The sequence below is a fragment of the Eurytemora carolleeae genome, unplaced genomic scaffold (genome assembly GCF_000591075.1).
Source record: "Eurytemora carolleeae unplaced genomic scaffold, Eaff_2.0 scaffold215, whole genome shotgun sequence".
Lineage (NCBI taxonomy): Eukaryota > Metazoa > Arthropoda > Copepoda > Calanoida > Temoridae > Eurytemora > Eurytemora carolleeae.
This window is the reverse complement of record NW_019396240.1, coordinates 237969-257473: the sequence shown is the minus strand read 5'-3', so window position 1 is coordinate 257473 and position 19505 is coordinate 237969. Positions and strand designations below refer to the sequence as shown.

General features: G+C 31.9%; 1 protein-coding gene across 5 annotated transcripts in view; it reads left to right on the top strand.

Moving 5' to 3' along the window:
* The window catches only part of LOC111699095 (rho guanine nucleotide exchange factor 18), a 56723-nt gene that overhangs the window by 19935 nt on the left and 17283 nt on the right, over positions 1–19505 (top strand). For all 5 annotated transcript variants that reach the window (XR_002764674.1, XR_002764675.1, XR_002764673.1 and 2 more), the window contains exons 3-10: positions 2699–2959; positions 3445–3511; positions 3850–3947; positions 8484–8574; positions 8831–8935; positions 9613–9894; positions 10701–10760; positions 19079–19165. Coding sequence is in view for 1 of the 5 variants with exons in the window: in XM_023469665.1 (XP_023325433.1) it covers positions 2899–2959; positions 3445–3511; positions 3850–3947; positions 8484–8574; positions 8831–8935; positions 9613–9894; positions 10701–10760; positions 19079–19165 (851 nt within the window). In the remaining 4 variants the exon portion in view is untranslated. The remainder of the gene's footprint in view (positions 1–2698; positions 2960–3444; positions 3512–3849; positions 3948–8483; positions 8575–8830; positions 8936–9612; positions 9895–10700; positions 10761–19078; positions 19166–19505) is intronic.

Genomic DNA, 19505 nt, shown 5'->3' with positions numbered 1-19505 from the left:
AAATATCCTACAATAAGTCGATCTTGTATTTTAGGAGTACTGTATCCTGAAGTCCTAAATATCCTACAATAAGTCTTGTACCATGGTGTACTGTATCCTAGAGTCCTAAATATACTAAAATAATTCTTGTAGTTCGACGCACTGCAACCCATAGCCTTACATTTCCCACAGTCACTCAATTATCCTAGAGTTTTTATATCATACAATACTTATCCTTATAGTTCTTGATGTCCTACAGTATATACATATACTGATATATCAGTATTTTGAAATCTTGACATATTCTGAAGAACGGACTTAAATGTCTCACATAAGTCAAGTATCCAGGAGACTCCTATCCCGGAGTACTGTATCGTATGAGTATTGTATCCTATGAGTATTGTATCCTATGAGTACTGTATCCTAGGAGTACTGTATCCTTGAGTACTACTGTATCCTATGAGTACTGTATCGTTGAGTACTGTATCCTATCAGTAATGTTTCGTATGAGTACTGTATCCTACGAGTACTGTATCCTATGAGTACTGTATCCTAAGAGTACTGTAGCCTATGAGTACTTTATCCTTGAGTACTGTATCCTGTGAGTACTGTATCCTATGAGTACTGTATCCTATAATTTAGCTGTATCCTATGAGAACTGTATCCTATTATTACTGTATCCTTGATTACTGTATCCTATGAGTACTGTATCTATGAGTACTGTATTCTATAAGTACTTATCCTATGAGTACTGTATCCTATGAGCACTGTATCCTATGAGTACTGTATCCCATGTGTACTAAATATCCTTAAATGAGTCTGTATGATTGTATCCAGGAGTCAATTGTATCCTGAGCCTTGTGTCCTGAGTCCTTTAACCTAAAGTCTTTTAATCCTGGAGTACACATACTGTATCCTAAAGTCTATAGTACTCCTGGAGTACATTATACTATATTCTAGAGTCTATAGTACTCCTGGAGTACATTATACTATATTCCAGAGTCTATAGTACTCCTGGAGTACATAATCCTAAATTTTAGAGTCCTGATAATCTACATTTTTCCGTGGTCTTTTTGTAGCCGTTGCTCCTCCATATACATAATATGCAATGAGTAATATAAGTCACTAGTCCTTTGTAACCCTATTTCATACTTAGACGTTAAGTTGCTTAAGAAGATGGAGTGGAAGGCATGAGAAGATTAACTACACTGCTGACCTACTTGGAGATAAATCTAAGAACACATCCGTTTCGTTTTCGTTTTGAATCTTTAATTTTTTCTTTCAAAAACAGCTAATCCCTTTCGTTGACGATTTAAAAGTTAACGATTTTTGCCGTTCGTGAAAGGACTCTTCCGGTAATGTTCGAAAGCCTCCGTTTCGTTATAGGAACTAATTTGCCGAGCCCTAATTCAAGGTTGACAACGTCAACGTCAACGTCAACGTCAACGTCAACGTCAACGTCAACTGTTTGAGAGATAAATTTTGAGATAAGAGATGAAGAATTAATTAACTAGAACTTGAAGATATCACGCTCGAAGATCAATTATGAGAGTTTAACTTGTATTTGTATTAAAACGGAATCCCCCCCCAAAAAACTAACAGAAATATTGAAAGTCTTCCAGGAAAACTATTTTTTTAAATGGACAATACTACTAAATTCTTCAGAAACGCAATTCTCTGTTTGTCTATTTGTTTGGATTTGCCTCAAATTTTAAGAGGGGAACTCAGCCCGTTTGAATATCATAAAGTGTGACGTGTGGTTTAAAAAATCCTAATTGCCGCAGAATTTTATTAGAAAAACTCTAACTTTTCAGAAAATTCCTCCTGTCTTTGGTTTCTTAGTTTGGAGAGAAACTAGCGTTCAATTACGTCTTAATGTAGAACTATTATTTTGAAATACAGTAATTATCGACTTTTATCTGGATTTATAACTCTGCTTTGTGTTTGAAAGGAAAAAACGTACAAGGCTGCATATGCATCTGCAGATGTGATATATTTAACTTTTAATTTAAAAATCTCAAAACCAATAATGTTAATCATAATAGAATTTAATATTATTTTTGAGCATTTTCAAATATTTTCTCCTTAAACACTTAATTTTGTATGTTTTTGTTATATTTTAAAAATAAATAATTACTTACTTAAAAACTAAAAAAACTAAGACGACATTTAAAGTAACATTTAAAAGACTAATCAGGGTTTTAAATTCTTTTAAGACGAACAAATTTTTTTTTATGGATTTTTAAGAAATCAGAACAAGTCAAAATTATGTTTTTATACATCAAATATGGTTTTGAAAAACCCCCTGTTTTGGTTCGAGGCAGGTGGCAGGAGATATCTATCTATCCACCTGTCCTTGTACGTTGTATTTATCTATCTATCTCTCTGTTATTGTTCTCTACCTGCCCCCTTCTCTCTCTCTGATCCCTGAGAAAACTAGAAAGGAAGGATGAACCAATCTACCTGTCTTACAGTTTAAAGATCGGATGAGAAATGAGAAATTCAATATCATGCTGTTCGTAATTTGAGGTTCATCCGACCTAGAAAATTCTATTTATTTCATTTCCTGTAACTTCCATAAAATCTATCAATTTGTCAATACAGATGATTCAAACATCTTAACTCAATATTTAACCTGTTCGTGGAGAAAGTTAAAAAATATTTTTTTGTCGTTTTTAAATGACATTTGCACCTTTAGTTGACGTATCTTATATTTCAGAAAAAATGTGATTAAGAACTTTAAACAACAAATTTTAAATATTTATTATGGATTGAAATAGTTAGTTTATTTGAACCTAAGATCTTCTACGACGATTGATGATTGTGACGAAATTAATAAATTTACATGAATTAAACAAATTTTGAATTCTGCATGGATCGGATTTGAGGAATGAATATCAGAGCTCTGTGTTAGAAAGGATGGATTCTAAAATGAAGGAAAGAATCCCACACCGGCTTAGTCCACACTTTTTCTCTTCAGGTATAATGAAATTCCCCCTAACCCCCCCCCCCTCCACTCTCTTCAGAAATCAGTTCCCCCAAGTCTAAAATTTTACTAAAAAATCGGAGAATTTAATATGAAAAACTAATTTTGTGGTAATTTCCTAGAGAACTATTTTTGGACCCCCCCCCGTCCCCATCCTATCAAACTTGTATGTGCATCTCATATTTAACAAATGCATAAAGATTGTCATGTGGCTGCAGCACCCGGCCCCCTATCCTATCTTAGCAGCAGCACTCGGCCCCTAGCCGCAGCGCTTGGCCCAGAAAGTGTCTTAACCTATCCTAACCTTAAATATATACTAATTTAGTTGGAAATTTTAAATTGAAGGTCTGTCCTGACTCCTGGCTGCAGCGCAAGGTCCCCTAGCTTGTCTTAGCCGCAGCGCTCGGCCCAGAAATTGTTCCAATCTCACCTAACCCTAAAATACGCTCCTGGTTGTAATGTATATATAAATATTCTAGACGAAGGACCTGAGACCGGGGAGGACAGCGAGGATGACCTTGTTCGATCATATCTACCCTCAGACAGGGAATACAGAATACCTCTATTTAAAAGAAAAGTTTAGAATTTTCTTTAAGTTATTTTAAAAGATGTCGGGGAGCCGGAAAGTATATCCGGATAAGATGTCGGGGAGCTGGAAAGGGGCCAATCCGGATTTTAAAGGATTTATTTACAAATTTTAAGTTATATTTCATTATCATCTTACCGTAACGTAAATATTAAACATCAGACAGAAATGAAAGTAACTGTCGACAGGGTTATGATTTAAGATTTGCTTAATTTATCCGCCTTTCTTTCTTCGCGAACAGTCCTTCATTATCTCACTGGGTCTAGATGAATAAGTTTGAAATATCTGTATTGTGTAGAGGGTATGGAGTAAATGGATCCTCAGGTCTCTACGATAACAATCATATTCCCGCAATTAATATCACCCTGCACTCACCCAACGCTAACCATGTACTAGGTAATAACGGATTTGTTGTCTAGAATAATATTGGACTTACTCTTCCCCTCTTATTGAACCTTTAACTTAAAAATATTTATCTTAAACTAAGATGTTTAACAATGTGGGAAATAAATAAGCAAAGGTCATTGAATTGTCAATTTGTTTAAAAATAACATTTAAACCCAAAAATTGTGTAAAAATAGATAAAACAAAATATTATGTCCAATAGTTAATTACCAAATAATAAAAAAATACATCAATACCCAACAAATTTAAACTACACCATATACATATATATATGAGTGTATATCTTTGTGTGTGAATAAATTATATAAAAAAATATAATAATTTTTAAAATACACATTACAAAACCTTATTATTTGAAAGAAAACATGAAAACAAATTTTTTGAAAATACATAAAAACAAAATGATTTGAATAATGTGAGTATTAAAAAACAGGGATTATTGTCGTTTAAGAAACCACCTAATTTTTTTTTGAAGGGTTCATGTTTTAGGTGGAATAATACTGAATTAAAATGAACCAATTGCAATAATATTTTTTTGGTATTTTTTGCATAAAACCAAATTACTTCAAAATAGATAATTACCTAATTATTTTAAATTACTAAAGTACCTTATTAGTTTTAAATCATAATTACAAAATTGTTTGAAAATACATAAATCCTAAATTGTTTCAAAATATAGAAATACTCAACTTTTGAATATAAAACTCAGATTTTGAAAATACAAGATACTCCATTGTTAGTTAAATATTACAATCCTACCCAAGTTTATGAATACTAGTAACAATTTTTACTTGTAACTGACGCTTTTCAAGTAGCCAATTTTTCGCATAACTTCAATGAACAAAAATGTTTGCGGGTGTTCCTGGTCAAATTGGTGGCAGTGAAATTTTTGTTTTGACTTGGCCACACAAATTTAGACCCAATCGTTCGGTTCGGGTCGGTTTTTGGCGTTTTTTAAATGCATAAAAAACATCTAACATACAGATAGCCATACCAAATTTATATATAAATTGTAGATATAGAAGTATGGGAGGGGGAGGGGGGGGGGAATAATTAATAAATAAATAAATTGTTTCTAACACATATTAATCGTATTTTGATAAATTAGTGATTTAATCCGGAAATCCGGTTTAACCCTTCACATCCATCCGGAATATCATATCCATACACTTACTCTTCTTGTACTTAAAGGGGTTGTTCACCATTTTTCTTTTGGGAAAACTTTTAGGTGTGAAAAAAGGCATTGTCGCATTCATAGCATAAAAAAGTAGGGATATTTTGTGTATTTTTCAACATTCAATGACTTAAGTAACAGTTTTGAATTGTTCCTACACTCCACCAAAACCTATGCTTTAAAATATTTCTTAATATAAATATTATTTCTACAATTCTTAACAGTTTTATCGTAATTTTAAAGAACCAGTTTGTTAAAAGTGTTATTGACAGAATTGCAGGCGTAATAAATTAAAATTAGATATCAATTTTAGTCTTTAAAAAGCCACTGTCCCTTTTCTGAAGTTTTAAAAAGTTGAAACTAAGATTCCTATGTCCAACATCTGGAAACATTTACAAGCTCAAATAGAGATTTTTATTAAGAAGTTTTGTATTGAGGCTGGTAATTTTGAATGAAAATAAGTTGCATTGATCGAATTTGAAGATTCCTGATTTCTTATACCTTGTACAATCGCTTAACGTTGACCCATAAGAGATTAGCTAGAGCAAGGTTATAATGCAAGGAGAATTAATTGCAGTTGCGTAGTCTTTGCTTACTTATTGAAACCAGTTCTTTCTGTGCGGAATTTGTAAACAAGAATAGATGCATCAGTGTTCGTTTAGTATCCGAGGAGGATAAAAGCATTTAATTTTAAAATTTTGATAATTCACATAATAGTTTACAATGGACCATAATATTTCATTGATTCTTTATGTGAAAGATGGATCCCATGTGAGGCTTTGACATCCGTCTTGTGTTTACATCACCGCCCAGACAGCACACTGCAGTACAAAAGATGCGTACACCTCTGAAATAACATTCCTTGCATTATAACCTTGAGCTAGAGTATGAATTAAACTCATTAAGAAAGAGTTTAACTCCTTCTGCCCTGTTAAAAGTTTTTAACTTAAATTAATATTTATGATATGTAATCGGACTTCACGATTGTGTTTAATGGATATCCTAATGTCTTAACTAAAATGATTCACCCAGTTACAGTGTTTAAAGTATATAAAAACAAAGCTGCTCTGAGCAATAATTTCGAATTGAAATGTTTTAATTTGTATTTAATTAGATTTTTGTATTCTACAGGTGTACTTCTATACCTACCTTCTAGTTATTCTCCTAACCTTGATACGTAAACAACAGTGGAGGAAGGAGGAAGGGTGGGGTTTCTGTTTATAATCAGACCTGGAGAAACATAGATCTTTCTTGTTTATATATCATCATTCTTTGCCATTTATCAACTACGAATCAATATCTTATTTATATCACATTTTGTAACTTTCTATCCTTGTCTTGCATTTTAAATTCTCCATTTAATGGGATTATAAGCGTAATTTCAAGTGACCCTCCATGCAAAGATCGCAATGTCGGATTCACAACGGTACCAAGAGCTTTGTCTGATCAAGTATGAATAGATTATCAATGTTTATAATATTGAAAACTAATTATTTCAATTGTGGTTTCTCTACAAAGTGACTTGTGCATGTCTACTGGAGGAAAACATAGGAATTGCGATATGTAAACGCTTTTAATCTTAGAAAATAGCAATATCTTCCACAATATTAATTAGCTAAAGGTTTTAAAGGGTATCGTTATGAATCGGGTATTGCTTGAAGGATCACTCGAAATTAAGCTTACGCCTTAAATATCGTTTTACTTTGTCGCTCTTATTTATCCTTGATCAGTGTTATCATCTATCCGATGTAGCCTGTATCCGTCTATTTTTTAATTCATCCACAAGCCCTCATTTATCAGCTGTCCATGCATATTTATTAATTTCCCCTGCTCAATCATTAATTAACAACTAAAAATTTGATAATGTCGGTTTATTTATTTTTTCTTTCTGTTTACTATTAATTATTTGGGTTTACAATGACAGAAATTGTGAAAACACTTTTTATGAAAGAAAAATGTCGATAATTAAATGTAAATAGGACACCCCACTCTTTGAATGGAGGAACACCTGAAACGTAAATAGGACACCACACCCTTTAAATGGAGGAACACCTGAAATGTAAATAGGACACCCCACTCTTTAAATGGAGGAACACCTGAAATGTAAATTGGACACCCCACTCTTTAAATGGAGGAACACCTGAAATGTAAATAGGACACCCCACTCTTTCAATGGAGGAACACCTGAAATGTAAATAGGACACCCCACTCTTTGAATGGAGGAATACCTGAAATGTAAATTGGACACCCCACTCTTTGAGTGGAGGAACACCTGAAATGTAAATTGGACACCCCACTCTTTAAATGGAGGAACGTCCGAAATATCTGCAGCTCATTTAATATCTCAGTGGCTGATCTGGTTCTAGAAGTTTTTATTTATTTTCTCAATTGAGTTTCTAGTGTTAAGAAAAGCTCTTGTTATTTTCTTGTCTTCTGTCTGATGTGTGCGTATGTTTAAGTTGTGAGTAACAGATGTTTTTATTAAATAATTTGCCTTATTTTTTCAGTCTCTGGCCTTGCCTAGATCAATAAATTCAATTCAATTCTAATACGTGACTGAAAGAAGTTTGATTATTTCCAAGATTTCAGTGAAACAATGATTTTAAAATGACTTATTTTAAAGCAAAATAATTGTCATTGACACAATTGGAATATTATTTTTTTATCAATTCTCATTGATCTACTAGACTTAAAATTCTTTTTTTTTCACAGCAATTGGTCTATTTTGCTTTAGTTTCTCACCTAAGCTATTCATCTATATATATTAATTTCTATATCTGTTCTTCCTTTGATAATTTCAAGTATTCATGTGATCATCTGTTTTTCTGTTTATTTGTTTGCTTATACATCTGTTTATGTATGCCTTGTCATCTGTTCATCTGTATAAATTGTAATCTGTTTAACTGTATACATTGTCATCTGTTCATATTTAAATCTTGTCGTTTGTTTATCTGTATATCTTTTCATCTGTTTATCTGTATATCTGGTCAACTGTTTATATGTATATCTTGTCATCTGTTTATCTGTATATCTTGTCATCTGTTTATCTGTACATATACTTTGTTAACTGTGTCAATGTCCGTTATTGTTCGCCAATGCATGATTTTATCTCTACATATATCAATTTGTTATTCCATTTGTTCATTGGTTCCTTATGATAATTTTCTTTTTAAAAGCAAGAGATATTTTGATCAATAAGAATCATGGATCTCCTTTGTCTTTTGTCCTAAAATACACAAGCAACCTTTTTTTGCTTAGAGATGTAAAGGCTGCCGTTGTGAATCGGCTATTCCAACTCTTGATATGGGTGGTCACTTGAAATTACGTCGAACTAAATGTCGTCTTTGTTGCAGAGGCCGAGATCTGTCAGTTGGCAGATATCCAGGAGAATATCCAGAGAATGCGGGAAGGAGAGGTCTTGGATCAACAGAGTCTTGAATCCAGGTATGCCAGCTCAGCTCTTAAAACTACGGATCTCATATCCCCCCCCCCCGTATTTGAACCATAGGAACAGACACCAATTTTAGAAATTATGTTTTTCTTTAAATTCTCAGTTTTTTTTGTGTGTGATTTTGATGGACTCCAGGCCATTGTCCACTCTGTGGTGTCCAGTGCCCTAGGTCTGAGGGTCCACGTTTGGTTCCCTTTCAGATTTAAACTTGATTTGAGGTGTGTTTACTTACTTCATATAATTATTTAGATTATCCACCTCCTGCCCATCTCTTGCTGTTGAAATCTCCAACCGGAAACGGAACAGACACTCACACCAACAAAGATATCGACGCAGATCGGACAGAAACCGCAGGTATCAGAACTATCAGTTCATCTTATAAATACCTAAGACCCAAGTAAACACCGAAATGGATTAATCGATCTTCGATTGGGCAAAATTTTTTTCAATCCTGAAAACTTTAGAATAGGATATACTTAATCCCAATCGATTAATTAATCTGGAGATTAATAACAAGAGGAGAACAAGCATATTTTAATCTCGAGATTAAGAAAAAGAGTGGATCAAGCATTAATCCCGATATCCACCATTCAAAAGTTTCCAGCTTTGAACAAATTTTTTAAGTTTTTGCTTAATTTCAAAATTTTGATAAAATGGGGAAAATCAGTATTTTGTTATTATTGCTTTTAGATGTCCTAAGAAAAAAACTCCCCATATTAAAAAACTTTTATTATCAAAAATTTCCACAAGATTAAAAACATATTATCAGGAAAAATAGCGTGTTACATTTATTACATTAGAATACAAACTACACAGCAAGTTTTTCACACAAATAATGTCTTCAGCTTACGTTTTGCATCAAGGACTTGAAGACTAAAAAATTGGCTGCCCCAAAGTAAACGTGCAACGCACCATGACATGCATGATGGCATTTGGGTAGGTCCTGAAGGCGCTGGTCAGAACTTTAAAGTTGCACTCGGATTTGAAGTACATATTTCTCAAGTTAAGTCGTACATTTTTTCTTGTTTTAGTCCGTCCATGTCGACTGGAGAGAGCGAAGAGGAGGTGTCGGAGGAGGTGGACAATTCAATTCATAGATCGTCAGACTCGGTCGAACGCTCAAGAGACTCTGTTGACGGTCGAAACAGAGACAGGTCGTCTTCCCTTCGTCCCGCCCTGTTCCATCAGCAGGCTTGTCAGCCTGTGGAGGCGGTAAACCAGCTGGCTAAAAGTGTGTCAACTCCGCATATTGCTGAGAATGGTACTTCACAAACTAGTACAGAGGAATACAGCACAAGCAGCTCTAAGTCCCCGTAAGTAATAAATTATTGTACAATTGACATAACAAAAAAAATAGTTTAACTAAAAACTATCCACGCTTAAAAGATAGAGGTATTTTCAAGGGAGTCTCTATTTGAGGGATAGCATTTCCAGTTCACTAATGTAACCTTTAGTATTCGTTTATAGTGGATATTTCATAATATTCTTTTTTTTATGATCAGAAAGTTACTTTTGAAAACATTCATAACTGTTTCGAGGATTTTTGGTAATAAAGGCGACATTTTCATGTTTTCCAGGAATGTTCGAAAATCCAGCGCCAGCCGTGAAAACAAGTTGTAAGCGAAATATCAATTAAAAAAAAATATCAACTATATACGAATGCGTCGAAAAACAATCGATGATTATAGGTTGTATTATCTAATGATTTGTTTGGAATTAAATCGATGTTTTTACGATCCGAGTCGAATATTGCAAGTTTCTGAATTTGTATGGACGCTACGTTCCTCGGTATGAGTCGTTTATAACAGAATGAAGTATGATTATTAGCAATCACCATCGAATATTTTTCGACGTAAGCCTATACCCCATTCATTTTTCGCGAACACTCCCTTTAATCGAAATAACAATGAGAATGATATAGTCGGTTTCTTAACCCTAATGTATAAATCCGCAAATGAGAGGATAAAATCCAGGAAAACTCATTTTTTATCAGACAAAGTTTTAAGAGTTTTGAGAATGGGGCAGGCCGCAGGAAGCTCTTAAAATGGAGGGTCACCTGAACATACCTCAACAATCTTTTTAAAATTGTTATCAAAATTTCTAAAATTGTTTTTTTTAGCCGCCGCCGCCCTCCGGAGCCAACTCATGTCTTTATTCAGAAGCTTATTGCTGAGCATGGGTATGTATTTTGTATTTTTGTTGTTGTGAAAATAACACCTTTTTAGCGTTTTTGACCAAGGTTGAATATTTTTACAATCATGTATCGTCATTATATTGCGGACTATTTTGAGAATATTTTTACAATCATGTATCGTCATTATATTGCGTACTATTTTGAGAATATTTTTACAATCATGTATCGTCATTAAATTGCGTACTATTTTGAGAATATTTTTACAATCATGTATCGTCATTATATTGCGTACTATTTTGAGAATATTTTTACAATCATGTATCGTCATTATATTGCGTACTATTTTGAGATTAATTTTTTAATTGTGAATCTTAGAGTTAAATTTATTTAGTCATAAAAATTTAGACTTAAGTTGTCAACATGATAAATCATCATCCTAAAAAATTAGAATTATTATTAAAAATATCTATTATCATTCATAATATTATTAACGACTGGGTTAAAAGTGATCTTTTTTTCGTCTACTAGTGCAAAAACTGTAATTAAGTTTAAAAAATGGCAAATATTTAGCTTCTATTTTTATATATTTGTCTACTCCAATACCTAGCTTGTATGCATGTATGGTTGTTAATTGTTAAGTTTTGTTTTTGGTTCTTTTTAAGACTTTAAAAGATTCCAGAAATATCTTAAGTTTTTCACATTTACACATTGTTTATTCTAACTTAAAATGTATTTTTCTGTCATTATCAAATCAAATATCTGAACAATCCCTTGAACTAGTTCAAATATCTGAACAATCCCTTGAACTAGTTCAAATATCTGAACAATCCCTTGAACTAGTTCAACTCAAATATCTGAACAAAATCCCTTGAACTAGATCAACTCAAATATCTGAACAATCCCTTGAACTAGTTCAAATATCTGAACAATCCCTTGAACTAGTTCAAATATCTGAACAATCCCTTGAACTAGTTCAAATATCTGAACAATCCCTTGAACTAATTCAACTCAAATATCTGAACAATTTCTTGAACTAGATCAAATATCTGAACAATCCTTTGAACTAGTTCAACTCAAATATCTGAACAATCCCTTGAACTAGTTCAAATATCTGAACAATCTCTTGAGCTTGTTCAAATATCTGAACAATCCCTTGAACTAGTTCAAATATCTGAACAGTCCCTTGAATAGTTCAAATATCTGAACAATCCCTTAAACTAGTTCAAATATCTGAACAGTCCCTTGAATAGTTCAAATATCTGAACAATACCTTGAACTAGTTAAAATATCTGAACAATCCCTTGAACTAGTTCAAATATCTGAACAATCCCTTGAACTAGTTCAAATATCTGAACAATCCCTTGAACTAGTTCAAATATCTGAACAATCCCTTGAACTAGTTCAAATATCTGAACAATCCCTTAAACCAGTTAACAGGTCCAAATTACTGTTATCTGAAACGTAGTTTCAAATAAAAAAGGTCTATTAGTAACAAGATCCAGGTTATTTATAATTTCTCGATACAACTGGACATCTGTATTGGGTTATTAAATAGAACTGTAAATACGTATTAGGTTTATGGATAGAACTGGATATCTGTATTATATCTATGGATATAACTGGATATCTGTATTAGGTCTATGGATAGAACTGGATATCTGTATTGGGTTATTACATAGAACTGTAAATACGTATTAGGTTTATGGATAGAACTGGATATCTGTATTATATCTATGGATATAACTGGATATCTGTATTAGGTTTTTGGATAGAACTGGATATCTGTATTATGTCTATGGATATAACTGGATATCTGTATTAGGTTTATGGATTGAACTGGATATCTGTATTATGTCTATGGATAGAACTGGATATCTGTATTAGGTTTATGGATAGAACTGTATATACGTATTAGGTTTATGGATAGATCTGGATATCTGTATTAGGTCTATGGATAGAACTGGATATTTGTATTAGGTTATTAAATAGAACTGGATATCCGTATTAGGTTTTTGGATAGAACTGGATATATGTATTATGTCTATGGATAGAACTGGATATCTGTATTAGGTTTATTGATAGAAATGGATAGCTGTATTAGATTCATTGATAGAACTGGATATCTTCATTAGGTTATTGAATAGAACTAGATATCTGCATTTGGTCTATGGATAGAACTGGATATCTGTATTAGGTTATTAAATAGAACTGGATATCTGTATTAGGTTTATAGATAGAACTGGATAGCTGTATTAGATCCATTGATAAAACTGGATATCTGTATTAGGTTTATAGATAGAACTGGATAGCTGTATTAGATCTATTGATAGAACTGGATATCTTCGTTAGGTTATTGAATAGAACTGGATATCTGCATTTGGTCTATGGATAGAACTGGATATCTGTATTAGGTTATAAAATAGAACTGGATATCTGTATTAGATTATTAAATAGAACTGGATATCTGTATAGGTCTATGGATAGACCTGGATATCAGTATAGGGGCCATGCATAGAGCTGGATATTCAGTTCTATAGAAAAGAACTCTATAAACAAGGTTTCTATCTAGGTTTATAGATAAACTAGGTTTTTATCTAGTTCTTTGTATAGAAACTAGGTTTCTATCTAGGTCTATAGATAAACTATGTTTCTATCTAGTTCTATGTATAGAAACTATGTTTCTATCTAGCTCTATGCATAGAACCGGGTTTCTATCTAGTTCTATGCATAGTACTGGTTTTCTATACAGTTCTACACACAGAACAGGGTTTTATGGGGTTTCTATTTAGGTCTTTGATAGTACTCGATTTTTATACAAGCTATGGATAGAACAGAGAACTGGGTTTCTATAAAGTTCAATAATAAGAACTCGCTCTATTTCTCACCCCCCCCCCCTTCTTAGATTCTCTAAAGTTTTGTCTCTGTGTACTACTACTCTACGTACATTTTTCTCCTATTTCATTGAGAAACTAGAGATCTGTCCCTGATAAATTTAACAGTTTGAAACCCGGAACTTCATTAAATACCTGAAATTCTTTGAACCGGAGATTCCTGGTCATTTGATATCATCATTTTCTTCTTAAGCTAATGTGACGCCATGTTTTATGTAAACTTTAAATAGTATTTGTTAAAAGTCATCAAACCCCTTCGTAAAATTAGACGATTTAATAAACTTTATTTATTTCATAAAATAACTGATTATATTTTAGTTTCTTATTCTAAATGAATTCTCTTGTCATTGTGTGTGACTTTTAAACTTACATTAGATGATTCACAACTCTACCTTTAACACCTTAATAAAGAACATGGTAATGAAGATCTACATTTGCTACTTTTAAGTTGGCCTGCCACAGTTTTGGCTCGGATAGTATCCTTGTATAACAGAGATAAGAAACGACAGGAAATTTCGAAGTTTTGGAACTTTTGTGGTTACTTCTTTGCCTCTAAATTTTTTAATCACTTTCTTGTCGTTTCTGTTTTATCTTTGTTTAATTATATTTTGTTGTGAATTTTTCATGCCGATCTTTAAACAAAGTGTCACTTAAGATAATCCCATTACAATTAATGTCAAATAAAAAGCTAAATCTTAAATCAATTAATCAGTTATAAAAGCACTTCTTAACTGTTTTTGTTTTCAACCAGATTTTTCCCTTTATAAATATTTATTAGTTTGGATGAAGAAAAGAAATATTTGTACATGTTCCGTTATTAGTTGATAGTGTGTGTTAGTGAGGTATTATTATATCAGTCGAGTGAAACATAATGCGAGGGAGGAGAATTCTTTTATAGGTTATCAGTTTAGTTGCTAACAGAGATAATATATATATCTTCTAGTATATTATCCTCAAATATATTACCCTGTAGTCTATTATCCTCTGCTAGTCTATTATCCCTAAGTATATTATCCTCTAGTGAATTATCTTCTAGTATTTTATCGTCTTACATATTATCGTTTAGTATATTATCCTGTAGTAAATTATACTGTGGTATATTATCCTGTAGCATATTATCCTCTAAATTATTATCCTAGAGTATATTATTCTCTAGTTTATTATCCTAGGTCTAGTAGATATGTTATCCTCTAGTATATTATCCTCCAGTTTATTTTCTACTGGTGTATTTAATTAAATTGTTATCTACTGGATTATCTATTATTTTATTATTATCTACTGGCTTATCTACTAGCTTGTCCGCTTGTTTATTATCTACTGGCGAATATTCTTGGTTATTATCTACTGGCTTATCCACTGGCGTATATTCTCGTTTATTATTTACTGGCTTGTCTACTATTTTATTTTATACTTGCCTATTTACTTTGTATGTTATCTGCTAGATTATCTATCTTTTTATAATCTAATGGATTATCTAATATTTATATATCTACTGGAGTATCTACTAATTTACTATATTATTCATTAAGTTTATGTTCAAAGTTTACGACGTAGGTAAGCGGGGCAATTGTGTTCTCTTTCCTCTGATTAAAATATCAAAATATTCAACAAATCTGCTTCTCGCCCGTAAACCTCCGTAAGAGAAAAAGAGAGCGTGTGATGAGAGGAAAACTCAGAAAATTTCGGAGTTCTCCTAGAATCCGTGATTTGAGAACATCTTAGTTCATGTTCAGTTCATATACAGTTCATATTCAGTTTGTGTTCAGTTCATATTCAGTTCATAATCAGTTTAGTTCATATTCAGTTCATAATCAGTTCATATTCAGTTCATAATCAGTTCATATACAGTTCATATTCAGTTTATGTTCTTTTCATATTCAGTTCATAATCAGTTCAGTTCATATTCAGTTCATGTTCACTTCATATTTAGTTCATTTTCAGTTCATATTCAGTTTCTATTCAGTTCATATTCAGTTCCTGTTCAGTTCATGTTCACGTTCATGTTCAGTTCATATTCAGTTCATATTCAGTTCATATTCAGTTATTCAGTTCATATTCAGTTGATAATCAGTTCAGTTCATATTCAGTTCATATTCAGTTCATATTCAGTTCATATTCAGTTCATATTCAGTTCATATTCTGCTCGTATACAGATCATATTCAGTTCATGTTCAGTTCATGTTCAGTTCATGTTCAGTTCATGTTCAGTTCATGTTCAGTTCATATTCAGTTCGTATACAGATTATATTCAGTTCATATTCAGTTCATATTCAGTTCATATACGGTTCATGTTCAGTTCATATTCGTTCATATTATGTTCATTTCTGCATGTTCAGTTCATGCTCAGTTCATAAAAACTACTTTTTTGATATTTTGATATTTTAATTAAAACTTTAAAAGCAATGCTTAGGAATTTGGATACAGCGTATCTGCATTTTTTAGATCAAGATTTGGACAACTTAAAATCAACAAAATAAACTAAACAGGGGCTTTAGGCCTTTACTCATAAGCACAAATAAAGGATTTGCGGGGGAGGAGGGGATTTTTTTTATTATGAAAAATTCTGTGTAAGAACACTTTTCTAAATGTATATGAAAAACAAAAAGTGGAAAATTAAGTTCTTTTTAGAACAATGCCATAAAAATTAGGTTTTTTAAACTTTAGATATTGAAATGAAACCCAGGTTTATGGGGGGGGGGTAATTAGCTGAAGTGGCAATGGGAATTAGTGGAATAAGTTCTTTTTTGTATTGGTTTAAAAAGAAAGAAAAAACTGAATTGAGGAGTAATAGTTTTCCCTGAAACTCTCGGTTTTTTTTTTTAATAAAATTTGATTTTATTGGGAATCACCCCCCCCCTCCCTTCAGTGATTCTGTTCCACCCAATGAAATATATTCAACGCTAGTCTTACTTCGTTAATTTCTAAACTGGGAAAGCTCCGACGGCCAGGGTTTAGAAAAATTATAATGATTATGTTGAGAGAACTGTTTCTTCGGAATATTATTTAGTTATTTAGTTTGATTTTTTAAATATATAATTCTGCGGAATATCTAAAGTTGGCAAAATTCTTCTTAAAAATCATTTTATGAATCTCTTGGATTGTATTTTAAACAGTTCTGTACAAATGTAAATTTATAACACAGGGTTGCCCATTTCTGCATTGCATATAGTTTTTAAGGGATATACTTCACGATTTGACAAATATGAAATCAAGTTAAAAGTTGCAGGGCCAGGACCAAGAATGAAAGATTGAGAAAAATTTCGCACACTCATCTCTGAAGTCTCATCCTTTGTGGGTAACCCTGTATTACTGCGAATTAATCTGTCAGCTTTACACTGAAAAACAAGATGTGCACGCACTCATGATAAAATCGACCAGTATTTTGCCAATTACTCATTTAAAGGGAGTGACCGGCTATGTAAGGTAGTTGAACTGAGTATGCAGTGTTGTGGAAAACTTCTTTCGGATTCATTTGAGACATATTAAACTTTTTAAAGATCTGTAAATCCTGAGTTTGAGCGCAAATTCGACGTTCAAAACTCCTACTTACGTTTTCAGAATTAGTTTTTTTAAAATTATTAAATAAGGACAACGAAAAATAAAGTAAAAATTATACAGTAATTTAATTAGATGGTTAAGAACATATTTCTCAAAAGAAATTTGTCAATAAATCAATGCTAAAATCGATTATTTCGTTTTCATTATTGTATTGAATTTCTTATTTTCTTTGAATTTATTCGCAGATTTCTTCAAATTCTTCAAATGTCGTCTTTTCAATAATAATTCTAGAAAATCTGCAGAAAATATTTTTGAATTATGAGACACCAGAAAAATGAGAAAATAGAAAGTAGGAGTTATGAACTTCAAATTTGCGCTCAAACTCAGGATTAACAGATCTGTAAAAAGTTTAATGTGTCTCAAATGAATCCGAAAGAAGTTTACCACAACACTGCATACTCAGTTCAACTACCTTACATAGCCGGTCACTCCCTTTAAGCTAGAAACAAGCGTGTTGAATTTTGATAATAATTATGTATTGGGCTATCAAAAAAAAAGTACGAGTGAGCTGATAAAACGATAAAACCAAAGGCCAAGTCGATGCGATACTTTTAAGTCGAGGGTGTCTAACAATTAGATGATAAAATTCCAGAATTGTTTAAATCTCAGTGTTCACCCTATCCATATCTCTATCCATATCCCTATCCCTATCCATATCCCTATCCATATCCATATCCCTATCCATATCGATTTAGAACACATTTTTAGAAGCATGTATTTTTAAACTTTAAAAATAACCCCTAGAAAAGTTGTTCAATTTATGGACTTTTAATAAAAAGAATTTTAAACCGAATTAATATCGTTCCGCTTCATATAAAATATTTTAGCTAGTGACCTAATTATTCTTAGGTCAGATGTTTTTTTACCATATCAACCTTAAGTGATGTGAAATTAAATAATTGTGCCCCATGTGGATATTTCATGATTTGTTCTGTGATTGTAAATGGTAGATAGGAAGTACATAAAACTCTGATAAGATTTGATTATATTTGATTTGATGTGTCTTAACATAATAACTGAACTGGAATGTGGAATGTGCAGATGTCAGTTGATAAATGTTTATTTACATTTCAACCCGTTGACTTCGTATAAATATCCGTAATGCCCCCAAAGTCTTCTTCAATCTGAGAGAAATTAATGATTTTATATATTAGTTGTCAAATCTGTAATATTTGTCAATTATGTAATAGTTGTCAATTCTGAAATATTTGTTAATTCTGTAATATTTTTCAATTCTGTAATGTTTGTCAAATCTGTAATATTTGTCAAATCTGTAATATTAGTCAATTCTGTAATATTTGTCAAATCTGTAATATTTTTAATTCTGTAATATTTGTCAAATCTGTAATATTTGTCAAATCTGTAATATTTGTCAATTCTGTAATATTTGTCAATTCTGTAATATTTGTCAATTCTGTAATATTTGTCAATTCTGTAATATTGGTCAATTCTGTAATATTTGTCAATTCTGTAATATTGGTCAATTCTGTAATATTTGTCAATTCTGTAATGTTTGTCAATTTTGTAATGTTTGTCAATTTTGTAATATTTTTCAATTCTGTAATATTTGTCAATTCTGTAATGTTTGTCAATTCTGTAATATTGGTCAATTCTGTACTATTTGTCAATTCTGTAATATTTTTCAATTCTGTAATGTTTGTCAATTCTGTAATATTTGTCAATTCTGTAATGTTTGTCAATTCTGTAATATTTGTCAAATCTGTAATATTTGTCAAATCTGTAATATTTGTCAATCTGTAATATTGGTCAATTTTGTAATATTTGTCAATTCTGTAATATTGGTCAATTTTGTAATATTTGTCAATTCTGTAATATTTGTCAATTCTGTAATATTTGTCAATTCTGTAATGCTTGTCAATTCTGTAATATTTGTCATAATGATTTTTGTTCCAGATGGAGTAAGCAAGGGAGTGGGACGGATTCTGAAACTGAAGGAGACGAAGTCCAGCGTCCTGTTCTACTACATCATCCTCCACCGAGGTTAGTCATAAACAGAGAAAGATTAATAATTTATGGATGTTGAAGTTCTGACCAAACCTCTAGTATTTACTTTAAAAGGAATTTATAGGATCCATCAGGGTTCAGGTAGATTTAAAATTCAGTGATGGTGATGGACCAAACCTCTGTAGAGTAAAAAAGTAGATGTTAGTTCCACATTTATTGAAAATATATTTCGGTCTGGGTTGACCCTCGTCAGTTCTAACGATATAATAACCATCAAAATCGATTAAAAAAATAAAAAAAATGTAAAAATCACAAGAATATAAACAAACAAAAAGATTATTCAAAATAAAAATTTGGGCTGTCAAATGGACATAAG